The 20,285-nt window shown below is 42.1% G+C and overlaps 1 protein-coding gene across 3 annotated transcripts in view; it reads right to left on the reverse strand.

Moving 5' to 3' along the window:
- LOC106569366 (complement factor B) overlaps nt 1-20,285 on the reverse strand; it is a 43,640-nt gene that overhangs the window by 725 nt on the left and 22,630 nt on the right. For all 3 annotated transcript variants that reach the window (XM_045694265.2, XM_014140674.3, XM_045694263.2), the window contains exons 10-17: nt 7,926-8,063; nt 7,708-7,817; nt 7,463-7,586; nt 4,162-4,303; nt 4,000-4,076; nt 1,221-1,321; nt 741-864; nt 300-349 (exon numbers count right to left, since the gene is read on the reverse strand). In XM_045694265.2, coding sequence (XP_045550221.1) covers nt 300-349; nt 741-864; nt 1,221-1,321; nt 4,000-4,076; nt 4,162-4,303; nt 7,463-7,586; nt 7,708-7,817; nt 7,926-8,063 — 866 coding nt within the window. The remainder of the gene's footprint in view (nt 1-299; nt 350-740; nt 865-1,220; nt 1,322-3,999; nt 4,077-4,161; nt 4,304-7,462; nt 7,587-7,707; nt 7,818-7,925; nt 8,064-20,285) is intronic.

Here is a 20,285-nt window from a genome sequence, read left to right on the forward strand (position 1 = left end):
AGACAAAAATAAGTTGATTACTTTAATAATATACACACAGTGAATTGTTATTTTAACGTGGCCAAGTTTAACTCCCAAAAACACATTCAAAGGAATAGTAGTACATCACAAATTGAGAGTTTGAACTAAAAAGGCCTTAAAATATCTAGAGAGGTTCAACATTTCAAGAGAAACCTAATCCTGCACATTTTACGAGAATGTCACCGGTGCGATTTCCTGTTTATCTTGATACAACCAGCACCATGCTGATAAAAGAAACATAGTATTTAAACGTGAAAGTATAGGTTAAATACACTCACCTGAATCCGACGTTTTTGATTTTTCAGATACAGGGCACCACCAGAGTCACCTTTAAATGTACACATACTGTACATGTAATACAATGTCATATAGCCTACCTGTATGTGCACACTGCCAGGTGAGACATCGTACATGTAAAAGACCATTTCTAAATGTACATTTACATTTTAGCAGACGCTCTTATCCAGAGCGACTTACAGTAGTGAATGCATACATTTCATCCATTTTTTTTTTTTTTCCGTACTGGTCCCCCGTGGGAATCGAACCCACAACCCTGGCGTTGCAAACACCATGCTCTACCAACTGAGCCACACACATAAATATTACACAGCAATGGGATGTGCTAGAAAATATAAAAATGACTGTATGCAGAATTTTCCTGTAATACTGTGTTTAGTTTCCATAGTGATACATTTCCTTGATACATTGATTGAACGTACCTTTGCAGGCAACGTCCTCAACTTTGTCTTCTGTCCCTCCTGTACACAGGAAGTTCTTAGTCACAGCCTCCTTGTAGTTTTTAATGCCCTCAGCTTCCTCTGCATCCTTAATACAGCTCTCCCTCTGTGAAAAAGTAACAGAGACTGTCAGAGTTCACAGAACCCATCATTGTGGTATTCACATCGTAACTCTTATTCTTATAGCCATGGACGAATCAGATTGTGGAATTGTTTAAAGTACTTTCTAGACTCACTACTACTTTTATTACCAAGTAGATCATCCTCACAGGCAGATGCTTACAGATTTCTGAATAAAAAGTAGATATGTGTTTGGGTGAAAGTTTGTAAGCCTAGACACTGCATAAACATTGCTATGGGATGTCTGATTGAATTCCAGCCTGCTCATGGCCATCTCAAAGCATGATTCGAAAAATCTGTTTGAATCTGCTGGCGAGACGGTTTTCACACAAACATTCTCACCTTTTCTTTCAATTTGATTTGAACATCCTTCTCGTACATCTGACCCTTCCACTCAGACATGAATCTGGCAGGTACAGAATTCTGATTCAATAGGAATTCCTCTGGGCAAAGAAAGATCAACTACCATTAGATAGCATACTACATTGAATAATTATAACGATAGCTAAACAACCGTACCTTCTGAGCATGTGCTGCTATATGGACACAATTTTACACGTAGCTGCTGATCCCTCCACTGCTGCTTCCCCCTCTTTCCTGTTCCCCTCACCTCTCATGGCAATGATCTCTTTGTCTGCTGTTCAAACTTTGACATGTTGTACAAACTTCTTTGTCTGTTCTAACTATAAACAACCTTTGTCTGTTGATAATAAACAACATGATTGACATGTTACACAGAGGTGGAACAGTAGGCTACTCTGGCGAATTTCAATGATGTGCTGTCCATCAAATAGTGCAGTGTTGCTTGGTCATTGAGAAGCGAACTAACAATTGTATGTTATTTATTGTTAAATCGCAGATTGTTCTGCCCCAATGCAATTTGCAGACAGGGCTGGGCTACATGTAGGCATTGTTGGGGAGTATTGTAATCTGTTTACAAAAAAACCTGTAACTGTAATTGTTACGTTACCAGTAAAAATATTTTAAACAGATTACAGATACTTTTGAAAAAGTATATGATTACTTCTTGGATTACTTTTAAATTCAGAAAGGATATTTGCAGAAAAAAAATAGATTATGTATCCTCTGTTATCTCAATGAATTTCAGTGTTAAAAAAAGGTGCACTTTTAAGTTTGTTCCACCTGAAACCACTATGATGACACAGCAAATGTGTTTGATGGATCCTTTTTGTCTTCTTCTAATGCTCATTAGGGGAAAGTAATCCAAAAGTAACTGAAATTAATCAGATTACAGTACTAGTTTGGGTAATCCAAAAGTTACTGATTAGAATTTTGGTCAGGTAACTAGTAACTGTAATGGATTACATTAGAAAGTACAAACCCTACATGTAGGCTAGTTTAGGTTGTTATGTAAGCAAAATACAGAGCAACAAGGGACACAACCCAAAGAAGGATAAAGGAGCCCCCAACTCTGAGGGGAAAAAGAGCACAGAGGAAACTCAACTCTGGACCCAAGGACAAACAGCCATCTTCTGCCTTTGTTCTCCTCCATGTTGCCTGACCAGAGACAATGATCAAAGACTTTCCTCACCGATTGAATATAACATTCCTAATAGTCAGATATCTCCAGGTCTCTTATCTTTCATTCTATTTCCTACTTCTTCATGATCATTCTCATTATGTTAGTAAATATTTTGATTAGCGTTATTAAAGGTTCATTGAATAAAAGTTTTTGTTTGTTTTGTTATTCTAGTAAAGAACCTTTACTCAGTACTTTGTTGAAGACACCTTTGGCAGCAAGTACAGCCTCGAGTCTTCTTGGGTATGACACTACAAGCTGGGCAGACCTGTATTTGGGGAGTTACTCCCATTCTTCTCTGCAGATCCTCTCAAGCTCTGTCAGGTTGGATGGGGAGCGTTGCTACACAGCTATTTTCAGGTCTCTCCAGAGATGTTCGATCGGGTTTAAGTCTGGGCTCTGGCTGGACCACTCAAGGACATTCAGAGACTTGTCCCGAAGCCACTCCTGCTTTGTCTTGGCTGTGTGCTTAGGGCCGTTGTAGTGTTGGGAGGTGAACCTTAACCCCAGTCTGAGGTCTGAGCGCTCTGGAGCAGGATTACATCAAGGATCTCTCTGTACTTTGCGCCGTTCATTTTTCCCTCGATCCTGACTAGCCTCCCAGTCCCTGCCGCTGAAAAACATCCCCGCAGCATGATGCTGCCACCACCATGCTTCACCGTAGGGATGGTGCCAGGTTTCCTCCAGACGTGACGCTTGGTATTCAGGCCAAAGAGTTCAGAGAATCTCCAATCAATGTTACTATTAATGTTCGATCGAGAAATTTGGATAGGATGGAAGAAATTATATAGTAAAACCGGCAAAAGAGCAAACGTAAACTAGGGAAAAAACGCAATATCGTCCCCTGTGCCCAATAAAAAACATCACACAACCCTTCCCAAAGTAAAAACAAAAGTTCGACCATCCTCCCCTATTTTGGACCACCCCTGCCCCCAGTAAATTTCGATCCGTCCCTAATCTGGATATGTGAGACTGCTTTTGCATGCCAATGCTGATGATTGTTCATTGGTCAACAATCAAGACCCGCAAGAATTTAAAGATTATAGGAAGGGTTAAGAACAGTGGGAGTAAAATGAGAAACGAGAAGTGAGGGGGAGGGGGAGGGTGAGCAGGAGCTATGTAAAAAAAATGTGTGCGTAAAGAAACACATGCGCAAAACGCTATACTTTGGTTGTTTGGCTATGGGAAAGAGGCGTACTAAAGATCTATGGTGGACAATAAGATTTGGAAGACAAGATCTACTAAACAACTAAAAACAGAATTAAAAAGAAGAAGCTGGTCAACAAGTTGACCTACAAAAACATCCATTGACACTATTAAATACGTAAATCATGTTAAGTAGCCTAACAATGAACCCCATGTATTGATTGAAAACAGATTTGTATTTATATGAATTAATATATTTATTTAAAAAACAAAAAAAGGAAAGAGGTGTCCTGTGGGGGTGGGACGGGACGGTTCAATATGGATGCGCAGCCTCTGCCTATTCATAATTGGTGCTAGAAATCGTTTCAGCTCATTTTGTGTGCTTATGTTTGGGTAGTTATGACACACTTACATTAGATAAATTATGTCACTCACCTTGCGCCTTACAGGTTGTTGATGTATGGAGACCTGATGCACGGATGGAGGATATAGTACAAGGAATACAGATGGGCCTGCAAAATACAGCTACATTTCTCAGAGTTGTCCTCTGTCCTCATAAACCCTGCCATATTTTGGGCTTGCCATGTCCTGACTTACCTGGTATATTTAGACATTTGGACATCACTATTCAACTTCAAGAGTGCCACATCGTAGTCATAAAACTCTGAAACCCCTTTGTCCTTCTTCTTAAAGACATCATATTCTGAATGAATTATAGGTTTCTGCTCCAACGTCATATCTGAATCAACAGACAAATATATTATCTTATTTTTTAGTCAGGTGTTAGCCTCACACCTGACCATGTGCTGAAATCAAGGCATCAGAGGATAAACTACAATTGAATTTAACAAATGCATTACAATGAATTACCAAATAAAATCAAATTTTATTTGTCAAATGCGCCGAATACAACAGGTGTAGACCTTACCGTGAAATGCTTCTTTACAAGCCCTTAACCAACAATGCAGCTCAAGAAATAGATGTAATAAAATATATATTTTTAAATCTATACAATCAAAAAGTAACACAAGAAAAGTACATAACAATAACGAGGCTATATACAGGGGGTACCGGTACCGAGTCAATGTGCGGGGGTAAAAGTTAGTCGAGGTCATTTGTAAATTGACTATGCATAGATAATAAACAGAGAGCAGCAGCAGTGTAAAACAAATTGAGGAGGGGGGAGGGGATCAACGTAAATAGTCCGGGTGGCCATTTGATTAGTTGCTCAGCAGTCTTCTGGCTTGGGGGTAAAAGCTGTTAAGGAGCCTTTTGCTCCTAGAATTGGCGTTCTGGTACCGCTTGCCGTGCGGTAGCATAGAGAAATGTCTATGACTTGGGTGACTGGAGTCTTTGATAATTTTTGGGGCTTTTCTCTGACACGCTTAGTATATAGGTCCTGAATGTCAGGAAGCTCGGCCCAGTGATGTACTGGGTCATACGCACTACGCTTTGTAGCGCCTTATGGTCAGATGCCGAGCAGTTGCCATACCAGGCGGTGATGCAACCGGTCAGGATGCTCTCGATGGTGCAGCTGTAGAACTTTTTGAGGATCTGGGGACCCATACCAAATCTTAACAGTCTCTTGAGGGGGAAAAAGTGTTGTGCCCTCTTTACAACTGTCTTGGTGTGTTCGGACCATGACAATTTGTTAGTGATGTGCCACGCAGTTGTGGGTGAACAGGGAGTACAGGAGGGGACTAAGCATGCACCACTGAGGGGCCCCAGTGTTGCGGATCAGCGTGGCAGATGTGTTGTTGCCTACCCTTACCACTTGGGGGAGGCCCGTCAGGAAGTCCAGGATCCAGTTGCAGAGGAAGGTGTTTAGTCCCAGGGTCCTTAGCTTAGTGATGAGCTTTGTGGACACTATGGTGTTGAACGCTGAGCTGTAGTCAATGAAAAGCATTCTCACATAAGTGTTCCTTTTGTCCAGGTGGGAAAGGGCAGTGTGGAGTGCAATTGAGATTGTGTCATCTGTGGATCTGTTGGGGCAGTATGCAAATTGGAGTGGGTCTAGGGTTTCTGGCATGATGGTGTTGATGTGAGCCATGACCAGCCATTCAAAGCACTTCATGGTTACAGACGTGAGTGCTTCGCGGGCGGTAATAATTTAGGCATTTTAACTTTGCTTTATTGGGCAAATGCCGACGGTCTATTTGAAACATGTAGGTATTACAGACGCGGCCAGGGAGAGGTTGAAAATATCAGTTCAGACACTTGCCAGTTGGTCCGCGCATGCTTTGAGTACATGTCCAGGTAATCCGTCTGGCCCACAGCTTTGTGAATGTTGACCTGTTTATGGGGTCTTGCTCACATCGGCTACGGAGAGCGTGATCACACAGTCGTCCGGAACAGCTGGTGCTCTCAAGCATGCTTCAGTGTTGCTTGCCTCGAAGCGAGCATAAAAGGCATTTAGCTCGTCTGGTAGGGTTTCGTCACTGGGCAGCTCGCGGTTGTGTTTTCCTTTGTAGTCCGTAATAGTTTTCAAGCCCTGCCACATCCGACGAGCGTCAAAGCCATTCAATCTCAGTCCTGTACTGACGCTTGGCCAGTTTGATGGTAAGCCTGAGGGCATAGTAGGATTTCTTATAAGTGTCTGGAAGCGGCAGCTCTAGCCTTTAGCTCAGGGCGGATGTTGCCTGTAATCCATGGCTTCTGGTTAGGAAATGTACACATGGTCACTGTGGGGACAACGTCGTCAATGCACTTATTGATAAAGCCGGCGACTGAGGTGGTATACTCCTCAATGCCATTGGATGAATCCCGGAACATATTCCAGTCTGTGCTAAAAAAAAGTCCTGTAGCGTAGCATCCGCGTCAACTGACCACTTCCGAATTGAGCGAGTCACTGGTACTTCCTGCTTTAGTTTTTGCTTGTAAGCAGGAATCAGGAGGATAGAATTATGGTCAGATTTGCCAAATGGAGGGCGAGGGAAAGCTTTGTATGCATCTCTCTGTGTGGAATAAAGATGGTCTAGAGATTTTTTCCTCTGGTTGCACATGTGACATGCTGGTAAAACAGATTTAAGTTTGCCTGCATTAAAGTCCCCGGCCACTAGGAGCGCCGCTTTTGGATGAGCATTTTCTTGTCTGCTTATGGCCATATACAGCTTGTTGAGGGCGTTCTTAGTGCCAGCATCGGTCGTGGTGGTAAATAGACAGCTACGAATAATATAGATGAGAACTCTCTTGGTAGATAGTGTGGTCTACAGCTTATCATGAGGTATTCTACATCAGGTGAGAAATACCTCGAGACTTCTTTAATATTAGACATCGCGCACCAGCAGTTATTGACAAATAGACACACACCCCCACCCCTCATATTAGCAGACGCAGCTGCTCTGTCCTGCCGAAACACGGAGAAGCCAGCCAGCTCTATATTATCCGCGTCGTTGTTCAGCCAAGTCTCTGTGAAACATAAGATATTACAGTTTTTAATGTCCCGTTGGTCAGATAGTCAATGGTAGATCGTCCAGTTTGTTTTCCAATGATTGCACGTTGGCCAATAATACTGAGGGTAGTGGTGGTTTACCTACTCGTCTGTAAATTCTTACAAGGCACCCCGCCCTCCTCCCCCTTTTTCTCTGTCTTTTCTTCACGCTGATGACGGGGATTTGGTCCTTGTCTCGACAAAGCAGTATATCCTTCGCGTCGGACTCATTAAAGAAAAAATCTTTGTTGAGTTTGAGGAGAGTAACCGCTGTACTGATGTCCAGAAGCTCTTTTCAGTCATAAGAGATAGTAGCAGCAACATTATGTACAAAATGAGTTTACAGCAATGCGAAAAAACTAACAAAATAGCACAGTTGGTTAGGAGCCTGTAAAACGGCAGCCCTCCGCTCTGGCACCATTATTGAATTGTACACATTGCCCAGAGAAGTTCAGAGAAGCACAGTACCTTCCTGGTTGAAGACTTTCACTTTAATCCTATCTATCTGCTTCTCCCTGAAACAGTGAGCAGCTGTAAGGACAAATCTAGGTGTAACGAGGGCACCCATGCAAGAGCTATGCTCATTGCCGACCTGAATGGAAGAAGGAGAAATAGATAAATACTGTAGCATACCTACACACTAGCTGCATAGTAGTTCCTCTTGAATGTAAAATGTGTCTCTAAGATCTCTTATTTGTTCTTCATCGACTCACCTCGACAGAGATTGTGACTACCCAAGGGTATTCTTGCCGTTTGGATGAAGTGGAATCATCACCATCACGGTCCCAGGATAGACCACACAGGCCTACACTGTTACTCTCATCTATAGAGAAGCAGAGAGAGAAAAAAACACACCTATGATCATGTACAGCAATGTGCACTAATTATAACTGTACAGACTACATGAACACCAATGCTATTCTACACTAACCTATAATCATCTTGAACAAGGATGTCAGTTTGGTGTCATCTCTTAGTTTGTAGAAATGCTTTTCTGAACTCTTCTTCGACACCAACTTGTTGATTTCCTCCTCGTTCATTTCTGCACCCACACCGAAAACATAAATATCTGAAAGAGAAGCGACAGGCAGCTTATGTTATCTATGACACGTGTCCTTCACCTCTTATTTCCTGTGTGTTGATCTTTTTTAAAATTTCTCCTTGAGTTTAAGTATTCACATTGGTTGAGTTCCTACATTGCACCCAGCAAACAGGGGACGTCCTAAGGCCATGTTCCCATGAGGTTCCTTTTAGGTATTCAGCGAGAAGTTATCCCATTGTTATCCCATCCATTCTGAGAACGTTCTAGGAACATTAAAACATGAAGTTAACCTTGGGACCATAAAGGGACGCTCAGTACAGGTCCCGGTTTGGTAGCAGTATAACGTTATAATAAGTCCACTAGGGAACGTTACAAATAGGTTCCTATTTGGTTCTGACAAGATGTTGTCCTTGAGACATTCAATGACCACAAGGGGACATTGTAGACAGGTCCTGACTTGTTACAGCTGGAACTTCACTTAAGGTTGTGGCATGACCATTAGGGAATATTACAAAAAGATCCCCAGGAGGTTCCAATAGGACATTATATTCAGGATATTCAGCAAACACAAGGTGACATCCAGTACAGGCCCTGGTTTCCTTCCGATAGAATGTTATAATAAGGTCTTTGAATGACCCTTACAACCCTGTTTGGCTCTGACAGGACATTCTTATCATGACATTCAACGACCACACAAGCATGTTCCATGCATGTCCTAGTTTGCTTACACCGGGACGTTGTGTCATGGTCCCCAAGAGGGGTATGTTCCAGACATGTCATCAAGGATGTTTTTAGAGGGGCCTCCCGAGTGGCGCAGTGGACTAAGGCTGCATTGCAGTACTAGCTGTGCCACTCGAGATTCTGGGTTTGAGTCCTGGCTCTGTCGCAGCCGGGCGCGACCGGGAGACCCATGAGGCGGCGCACAATTGGCCCAGCGTCGTCAAGGTTAGGGGAGGGTTTGGCCGGCAGGAATGTCCTTGTCCCATCGCGCACTAGTGACTCCTGTGGCGGACCAGGCACAGTGCACGCTGACACGGTCGCCAGGTGTACGGTGTTTCCTCCGACACATTGGTGCGGCTGGCTTCCGGGTTAAGTGGGCATTGTGTCAAAAAAGCAGTGCGGCTTGGTTGGGTTGTGTTTCGGAGGACGCACCACTCTCGACCTTCGCCTCTCCCGAGTCGGGAGTAGCAGCGATGAGACAAGACTGTAATTACCAATTGGATACCACAATTTATTTATTTTTTAAAATAAAGGACGTTTTTAGAACGTTCTCAGGACACTCTGTACCAGTCCTCAGGATGTCAAATGATGGTCACAAGGAACCATTCTCTGGAATACTTTTGTCTAGTTTCCTGTAAGTTACCAGGACGTCACTGAAGACCATGTCAGGACTTTTTGGGGCATTCTCAGGACATTAATTTGACTAATCATTAGGACGTTGCATGATGGTCCCAAGGGAACGTTCTCTGGGGGACCATTACCTAGTTCCCTGTAAGTTACCAGGAAGTCACTGAGTTGTGTATAATCACTAGTTGTAAATAATGTATGTAAACTTTGTTTAAAATCCACTGTCTGTATTCTGTCTCTTTATGTTGTTAATCAGTAGCAGCACCATATCACCAAGTAAAATCTGGGTATGTGTAAATGTTCTTGGCAACCTAAGGTGATTCTGAGGCGTCGGGACTTTTTTTAGGACGTTCTCAGGACAGTAATTTGACTAGTCATTAGGACGTTGCGTGATGGTCCTAAGGGAACGTTCTCTGGAGGACCTGACTTTTCAATATGACCCCACTTGGGATTTTAACTCACAACCTCTGGATTTGGAGTACACTGATGTTTCTGCAGAACCACAGAGTCTGTAGCATTCTCAGAAGTCCCATACACATTTATTACCTAGAACACATTTCTGCAGCAAAAGAGTGCCATCCGCATTGCTAAATCAGTTAATCTGCCTCTTGGTAGGCTTTGGGATAGTTAAAAGGCCAGAGGACCTGAGGGACCTACAGGGTACATAACTTAAAAGCATGTTTGACATGTATCATGGATTGATTTAAAAACCAATTGAAGAATCTTAAAATGTACTCTAAAACTCAGACAGCGAGTGCAGAGACCTTAAAACCGGTGTAAAATGTGCTCTCCGTCTGGTCTTGGTCAGTACCCGTTCTGCAGCATTCGGTATGTTTTGCAGTTGACCAATGGCTTTCTTGGGTAGACCAGACAGGAAAGCATTACAGTAGTCAAGCCTGCTTGTAATAAAAGCATGGATTAGTCTCTCTGTATCAGCCTGAGAGAGAAACCTTTGCAATGTTCCTCAGGTGGTAAAAAGCTATTTTGGTCACATTCCTAGTGTGTGATTCGAAATTGAATTCAGAATAGATAATAAGACAGAGATGTATCTTTATTGCCTGTGAATTAAAATGTGCAGACAGATTTTCTCTCTGTGCTTTGGTTCCAACATTAAGTACCTTAGTCTAGCTGGAGGAAGTTGTGCTAATGGTAAGCGAGTGTTGTGCCTTTTCCTTTGCAATGATGATTCAATTTTTTGGTCGAACCTCGACTCACATTGGTTGAGCGCCCTCTTCTTTCCTTTCAATAGTGAGTGTATTACAGATAATCCTGAATGAATCCTGAATAATGATGAGTGAGAAAGTTAGAGGGTCAAAGATCATACCCCAAAGACATGCTAAACTCCCTTGTAAGCATGTCTTGGGGGTATGATCTTTGAATCTCTGTAACTTTCTCACTCATCATTATACACAATTTATTCACGATTATCCATAATCATTGTGGCATTCACATGAATGTAGAACTGTTTATAAATAAGAATATAATATGTTTCTAATAAAAGTGACTCCAAAATTACACTTTACATTATTTACCATTCATTTTAATTGGGCACAAAATAATCTGAAACACAACCAAAACGAACTGCAAATGCATCAAACAAGTTTGTAGAGTCACAAGCTTGATGTAGTCTTTGCGTGCTAGGAGCATGGGACCTAATACTAAACTTTTGACTACTTTATTAATAATAATCTTTAGGGGCGTCAATCATTTTGACCCCTACCCTTTTGTTTAAAAAGTAATTTGTTTTTCCTCAAAATTTCTTTCTCTGAGCAATTGTTTTAGTATAAAATTATATAATTTCCAAATAGTTTTGAACATACAATATAGCTCAGTATTTGAATAATTTAGGTAGTCAGCTTATTTTTTCGGGGGAACCTTTCTCTGGGACCATCAGGTAACATCCTGACAACTAATACACTGAACGTCCTGAGAAAGTCCGAAAAACATCCTAACCTGGGCCCGTATCCACAAAGCGTCTCAGAGTACAAAATTGGTCGTATATGCTGAGAATAAAGACATTTTACTCATACTCTTATGGGTAAAAAATTCTCATAAGAGTTCCACCTAGTCGACAGATATTTAGGAGATCTCATGAGCTGTTCAGACTAACCAGCAGGTGTCTTGACTATAGAAAAAGGCAGAGAGTCAGTGGTTCCCGCACCACAAATAGGCAATTGCTTTGGAGTTGTTAAAATAATGTTTTGATATTTCTATATGATCAACCCATAAATAACCTAGACCTACATGCAACAGTATCTCTTGCGCTTTTGACAATGATTTTACATGAGGCCTAATTCACATATGTCTAAATACGTATAACCACTAGGCTAATAAATAATCCAATTTTTTCATGAACCTATATCATGTTATTTCACTTTATCCCTTTAGAGCTTATGCAAAAGCTATTTACAAAGTTGTTGAACAGGAGTGACAAGTGTTTTAATATAATGGTAATATCATCAAAATTCCACTTTCAACCGGTATAATACTGTATGACTCAGCGTAATGCCTACCACTTCATTCAAAATGTCAGAATTGGTTAAATAACATTATGCATGCCAACATATTAGGCAAAAATGACGAGTAGGCAAAGTTATCGTGTCAGGCGAAAATTCTAGTTATCAAACGTTTTACCATTTCAATATTTGATTTACAGTGACAGTCACTGTGGTTGTTTGAAGCATGCTATAGAGTTCACAGCTGGCAATGCCTCATCGCAATTGGTTATTCCCCATTATTTGCAACAATGTCATTGAGCATCATCACTATCTTTTCGGTACCTCAAACTGTCGAGATTCCCAGATGAGATAAACTTTTATGAGAGGATTTTACTCCTGGCTCAGAGTTTGAGCAGTGTCATAAAGGAAACATTCACCCATTTTAAATGTTATATTGTTTTTTGTGCATCTCTGAGTGGTGTTCTATTGATTCCCTGGGCCATTTCATGACTTCATGTGTATCTGAGTTATTGGCTTTCAAGCAGGCAGAAATTCGACCCGTATGATGTAGCATTGTGAAAAGTCCCTCTCACTACACTGGAAGTTAATAGGAATACGACTTTTAGATCACAAAAACATCTCTCATCATATCAAATTTTAATACTGCCCGATGTCATAACTCGGGAGGTTGTCTTCTCTCGAATGAGCCACTGATCATATTCCTACCTCGAGAAATGTGTAATTTAACAGAGGGTCAAACACATTTCTCCTATTTGTCTGTCTCTTCAGTCCAAGGTGCATTGTATGGTGCCGATATGAATGTCAGACTCCACTCTGTGAGGCACATCGATCTACAGGTTGAACATAATGAGATTGTAGACACCTAAATTGAAAGTGCAGTTTGTTGAGGAGATTTTGCTGCTAACTAGCTAGCAAGCAAACGTAGCTATACACAATTGACAACAAACTTTCAGTATGCTTATAGAGGACATTCAACAAGCACAGCACTTACACAAATGACTGATGATTGGCTGAGAGAAATTCATGATAAAAAGATTGTGGGGCTGTTTTGTTAGACTTCAGTGCGGCCTTTGACATTATCAATCATAGTCTACTGCTGGCAAAACTGATGTGTTATGGCTTTACACCCCCTGTTATATTGTGGATAAAGAGTTACCTGTCTAACAGAACACAGAGGGTTTTCTTTAATGCAAGCCTCTCAAACATAATCCAGGTAGAATCAGGAATTCCCCAAGGCAGCTATCTAGGCCCATTACTTTTTTCAATCTTTACTAATGAATTGCCACTGGCTTTGAGGAAAGCCAGAGTGTCTATGTATGTGGATGACTCAACACTATACACGTGAGCTACTACAGCGACTGAAATGACTGCAACACTTAACAAAGAGTTGCAGTTAGTTTTAGTGTGGGTGGCAAGGCATAAGTTAGTCCTAAATATTTCTAAAACTAAAAGCATCGTATTTGGGACAAATCCTTCACTAAACCCTAAACCTCAACTACATCTCGTAATGAATAATGTGGAAATTGAGCAAGTTCAGGTGACTAAACTCCTTGGAGTTACCCATGATTTTAAACTGTCATGGTCAAAACAGATTGATACAACAATAGCTAAGATGGGGAGTATTTCCATGATAAGACGCTGCTCTACCTTCTTGACAGCACTGTCAACAAGGCAGGTCCTACAGGCTCTAGTTTTGACGCACCTAGACTACTGTTTAGTCGTGTGGTCAGGTGACACAGAAAAGGACTTCGAAAAATTGGTTCAGAACAGGGCAGCACCCTTGGATGTACACCAAGAGCTAATATTAATAATATGCATGTCAATTTCTCCTGGCTCAAGTGGAGGAGAGAGTGACTTCCTCACTGCTTGTATTTATGAGAGGTATTGACATGTTGAATGCACCGAGCTGTCTGTTTGAACTACTGGCGCATAGCTCGGACACCCACGCATACCCTACAATACATGCCACAAGAGGTCTCTTCACAGTCCCCAAGTCCAGAACAGAATATGGAAGGTGCACAGTACTAAATAGAGCCATGAATACATGGAACTCTATTCCACATCAAGTATAAATCCACGATAATCGAGAATTTCAATAAGCATTTCCGTGCTTCTACACCTGCATTGCTTGCTGTTTGGGGTTTTAGGCTGGGTTTCTGTACAGCACTTTGAGATATCAGCTGATGTAAGAAGGGCTATATAAATACATTTAATTTGATTTGATCCGTGGCCTCCAACTGCTCTTAAATGCTAGTAAAACTAAATGCATGAACTTCAACCGATCGCTGCCCGCACCCACCCGCCCGCCCGACTAGCATCACTACTCTGGACGGTTCTGACTTAGAATATGCGGACAACGATAAATACCTAGGTGTCTGGCTAGATTGTAAACTCTCCTTCCAGACTCACATTAAGCATCTCCAAATCAAAGTTAAATCTAGAATCAGCCTCCTTCACTCATGCTGCCAAACATACCCTCGTATAACTGACTATCCTACCGATCCTTGACGGCGTCACTTGTCATTTACAAAATAGCCTCCAACACTCTACTCAGCAAATTGGATGCAGTCTATCACAGTGCCATCCGTTTTGTCACCAAAGCCCCATATACTACCCAACACTGTGACCTGTATGCTCTCATTGGCTGGTCCTCGCTACATATTCGTCGCCAAACCCACTGGCTCCAGGTCATCTAAAAGTATTTTCTAGGTAAAGCTCCGCCTTATCTCAGCTCACTGGTCACCATAGCAACACCCATCCATAGCAGGCACTCCAGCAGATATATTTCACTAGTCATCCCCAAAGCCAACACCTCCTTTGGCCGCCTTTCCTTCCAGTTCTCTGCTGCCAATGACTGGAACGAATTGCAAAAATCACTGAAGTTGGAGACATATCTCCCACTAACTTTAAGCGTCAGCTGTCAGAGCAGCTTACCGATCGCTGCAGCTGTACACACCCCATCTGTAAATAGCCCATCCAACCAACTACCTAATCATCCCCATATTTGATTGTTTTTCTGCTCTTTTGCACAACAGTATTTCTACTTGCACATCCTCATCTGCACATATACCAGTCCAGCGTAAATAAAAATATGTCACTGGCCTACACACAATACCCCATAATGTCAAAGCAGAAATCTATTTTTCACATTTTTACAAATGAATAAAAAATGTAAAGCTGAAACCCCTTTGTTATGGCAAGCCTAAATAAGTTCAGGAGTAACAATGTGCTTAACAAGTCACATAATAAGTTGCATGGACTCACTCTGTATAATAGTGTTCAACATGATTTTTGAATGACTACCTCATCTATGTACCCCACATATACAATTATCTGTAAGGTCTCTCAGTCGAGCAGAGAATCTCAAACACAGATTCAACCACAAAGACCAGGGAGGTTTTCCAATGACTCGCAAAGAACGGCACCTATTGGTAGATGGGTATAAATAACATAACAAGCAGACATTGAATATCCCTTTAATAAAAATCTAAGGGGGAGGGGGGGGGTTCTACTAAGCTATATGGAATTGTTTTAAGAAAGTCATACAAAGGATCATTTAGGTATTTGTTTTTGAATCATCCCAAAAAGAAATGAAACAACTATTTCATGATTATTTTACTGCTATTAGCCCATATAAACGCATTGAATAACAGATTCACGACATGGAAAACCAGATAGTCCACCCCCAAAAAAATGTAAAAGGAAGTTTGTTCTTAAGTGTCTGTCCAACACTACCATTGAAAGGTTTGGAGTCACTTAGAAATCTCCTTGTTTTGAAAAAAAAAGCTCATTTTTGGTCCATTAAAATAACATAAAATTGATCAGAAATACAGTGTAGACATTGTTAGTGTTGTAAATGACTATCGCAGCTGGAAACGGCTGATTTTAATGGAATATCTACATAGGCCCATTATCAGCAACCATCACTCCTGCGTTCCAAAGGCACGTTGTGTTAGCTAATCCAAGTTTATCATTTTAAAAGGCTAATTAATCATTAGAAAACCCTTTTGCAATTATGTTAGCACAGCTGAAAACTGTTGTTCTGATTAAAGAAGCAATAAAACGTGCTTTCTTTCGACTAGTTGAGTATCTGGAGCATCAGCATTTATGGGTTCGATTACAGGCTCAAAATGGCTAGTAACAAAGTACTTTCTTCTGAAACTCATCAGTCTATTCTTGTTCTGAGAAATGAAGGCCATTCCAGGCGATAGTATCTGCAAAACACGAGTCTCAACGTCAACAGTGAAGAGGTGACTCCGGAATGCTGGCCTTCTATGCAGAGCTGCAAAGAAAAAGCCATAGCTCAGACTGGCCAATAAAAAGAAAAGATTAAGATGGGCAAAAGAACACAGACACTGGCCGGAGGAACTCTGCCTAGAAGGCCGGCATCCCTGAGTCGCCTCTTCACTGTTGACATTGAGACTGGTGTTTTGCGGGTACAATTTAATGAAGCTGCCAGTTGAGGACTTGTGAGGAGTTTCTCAAACTAGACACTCTAATGTACAGTCGTAAGTTTTGATAATGACACAAATATTAATTTTCACAAAATCTGCTGCTTCAGTGTCTTTAGATATTTTTGTCAGATGTTGCTATGGAATACTGAAGTATACTGAAGCATTTCATAACTGTCAAAGGCTTTTATTGACAATTACATGAAGTTGATGCAAAGAGTCAATATTTGCAGTGTTGACCCTTCTTTTTCAAGACCTCTGTAATCCGCCCAGGAATGCTGTCAAATAACTTCTGGGCCACATCCTGACTGATCGCAGCCCATTCTTGCATAATCAATGCTTGGAGTTTGTCAGAATTTGTGGGTTTTTGTTTCTCCACCCGCCTCTTGAGGATTGACCACAAGTTCTCAATGGGATTAAGGTCTGGGGAGTTTCCTGGCCATGGACCAAAATATCGATGTTTTGTTGCCAGAGCCACTTAGTTATCACTTTTGCCTTATGGCAAGGTGCTCCATCATGCTGGAAAAGGCATTGTTCATCACCAAACTGTTCCTGGATGGTTGGGAGAAGTTGCTCTCGGAGGATGTGTTGGTACCATTTTTTATTCATGGCTGTGTTCTTAGGCAAAATTGTGAGTGAGCCGACTCCCTTGGCTGAGAAGCAACCCCACACATGAATGGTCTCAAGATGACACAGGACTGATGGTAGCGCTCACCTTGTCTTCTCCGGACAAGCTTTTTTTCCGGATGCCCCAAACAATCGGAAAGGGGATTCATCAGAGAAAATGACTTTACCCCAGTCCTCAGCAGTCCAATCCCTGTACCTTTTGCAGAATATCAGTCTGTCCCTGATGTTTTTCCTGGTGAGAAGTGGCTTCTTTGCTGCCCTTCTTGACACCAGGCCATCCTCCAAAAGTCTTCGCCTCACTGTGCGTGTAGATGCACTCATACTTGCTGAGCAAGCTCAGTACTGGTGGTGCCCCGATCCCGCAGCTGAATCAACTTTAGGAGACGGTCCTGGCGCATGCTGGACTCTCTTGGGCGCCCTGAAGTCTTCTTCACAACAATTGAACCGCTCTCCTTGAAGTTCTTGATGATCATATAAATGGTTGATTTAGGTGCAATCTTACTGGCAGAAATATCCTTGCCTGTGAATCCCTTTTTGTGCAAAGCAATGATGACGGCACGTGTTTCCTTGCAGGTAACCATGGTTGACAGAGGAAGAACAATGATTCCAAGCACCACCCTCCTTTTGAAGCTTCCAGTTTGTTATTCGAACTCAATCAGCATGACAGAGTGATCTCCAGCCTTGTCCTCGTCAACACTCACACCTGTGTTAATAAGAGAATCACAGACATGATGTCAGCTGGTCCTTTAGTGGCAGGGCTGAAATGCAGTGGACATGTTTTTTAGGGATTCAGTTCATTTGCATGGCAAAGAGGGACTTTGCAATTAATTGCAATTCATCTGATCACTCTTCATAACATTCTGGAGTATATGCAAATTGCCATCATACAAACTGAGGCAGCAGACTTTGTGAAAATGTATATTTGTGTCATTCTCAAAACTTTTGGCCACGACTGTACTTGTCTTCTTGCTCATCTGTGCACTGGGGCCTCCCACTCCTCTTTCTATTCTAGTTAGAGCCAGTTTGCACTGTTCTGTGAAGGGAGTAGTACACAGCATTGTACAAGATCTTCAGTTTCTTGGTAATTTCTCGCATGGAATAGCCTTCATTTGTCAGAACAAGAATAGACTGACAAGTTTCAGAAGAAAGTTCTTTGTTTCTAGCCATTTTGAGCCTGTAATCGAACCCACAAATGCTGATGCTCCAGATACTCAACTAGTCGAAAGGTCAGCTTTATTGCTTCTTTAATCAGGACAGTTTTCAGCTGTGCTAACATAATTGCAAAAGGGTTTTCTATTGATCAATTAGCCTTTTAAAATTATAAACTTCGATTAGGCTCTTGGGCTCGCAAGTGGCGCAGTGGTCTAAGCTAGAGACATCACTACAGATAACCTGGTGTAGGCCATCATTGTAAATAAGATTTTGTTCTCAAATGACTTGCCTAGTTAAATAAAGGTTAAATCAAAAAAATATATAATAATAATAATAATAATTAGCTAACACAACATGCCATTGGAACAAAGGAGTGATGGTTGCTGATAATGGGCCTTTGTACGCCTATGTAGATATTCCATTAAAAATTAGCCGTTTCCAGCTTCAATAGTCATTTACAACATTAACAATGTCTACACTGTATTTCTGATTAATTTGCTGTTATTTTAACGGACAAAAACATGGACATTTCTAAGTGACCCCAAACTTTTGATCGGTGGTGTATATGTGAGAGACATAAGAAAGATCAGTTAACTTATTTTTGTACATTTATTTAACCTCTTGTTTTGGCACACCATATATATACACTCAGCAAAAAAAGAAACGTCCTCTCACTGTCAACTGCGTTTATTTTCAGCAAATTTAACATGTGTAAATATTTGTATGAACATAACAAGATTCAACAACTGAGACTTAAACTGAACAAGTTCCCAGACGTGACTAACAGAAATGGAATAATGGGGGGTCAAAATCAAAAGTAACAGTCAGTATCTGGTGTGGCCACCAGCTGCATTAAGTACTGCAGTGGATCTCCTCCTCATGGACTGCACCAGATTTGCCAGTTCTTGCTTTGAGATGTCACCCCACTCTTCCACCAAGGCACCTGCAAGTTCCCGGACATTTCTGGGGGGAATGGCCCTGGCCCTAGCCCTCACCCTCTGATCCAACAGGTCCCAGACGTGCTCAATGGGATTGAGATCCGGGCTCTTCGCTGGCCATGGCAGAACAATGACATTCCTGTCTTGCAGGAAATCACGCACAGAACGAGCAGTATGGCTGGTGGCATTGTCATGCTGAAGGGTCATGTCAGGATGAGCCTGCAGGAAGGGTACCACATGAGGGAGGAGGATGTCTTCCCTGTAACGCACAGCATTAAGATCGCCTGCAATGACAAGCTCAGTCCGATGATGCTGTGACACACCGCCCCAGACCATGACGGACCCTTCACCTCCAAATTGATCCCGCTCCAGAGTACAGGCCTCGGTGTAATGCTCATTCCTTCGACGATAAATGTGAATCCGACCATCACCCGTGGTGAGACAAAACCGGGACTCGTCAGTGAAGAGCACTTTTTGCCAGTCCTGTCTGGTCCAGCGACGGTGGGTTTGTGCCCATAGGCGACGTTGTTGCCGGTGATGTCTGGTGAGGACCTGCCATACAACAGACCTACAAGCCCTCAGTCCAGCTTCTCTCAGCCTATTGCGGACAGTCTGAGCACTGATGGAGGGATTGTGCGTTCCTGGTATAACTCGGGCAGTTGTTGTTGCCATCCTGTACCTGTCCCGCAGGTGTGATGTTCGGATGTACCGATCCTGTGCAGGTGTTGTTACACGTGGTCTATCACTGCGAGGACGATCAACTGTCCGTCCTGTCTCCCTGTAGCGCTGTCTTAGGAGTATCACAGTATGGAAATTGCAATTTATTGCCCTGGCCACATCTGCACTCCTCATGCCTCCTTGCAGCATGTCTAGGGCACGTTCACACAGATGAGCAGGGACCCTGGGCATCTTTCTTTTGGTGTTTTTCAGAGTCAGTAGAAAGGCCTCTTTAGTGTCCTAAGTTTTCATAACTGTGACCTTAATTGCCTACCGTCTGTAAGCTGCTAGTGTCTTAATGACCGTTCCACAGTTTCTGACACTCTATCGAAAACCCACTTAATTGAGCATGACATAGACATCGGAGATGCTAAGCCTATCAAACAGATTTTATCGTGTATCTCAGGAGAAGAGACTGCAATTGGAAACAGAGGTGCAGTATATGTTTGACAATGGTATTGCGGAGCCATGTTGTTCAAATTGGGCTTCACCCTGTCTTCTGGTCAAAAAGTCCAATTCCACTTTCCGACCTTGCACTGATTATAGAAAAGTTAACAA

Source organism: Salmo salar, chromosome 14, assembly GCF_965601325.2.
Source record: "Salmo salar chromosome 14, fSalSal1, whole genome shotgun sequence".
In the NCBI taxonomy this organism is placed as follows: Eukaryota; Metazoa; Chordata; class Actinopteri; order Salmoniformes; family Salmonidae; genus Salmo; species Salmo salar.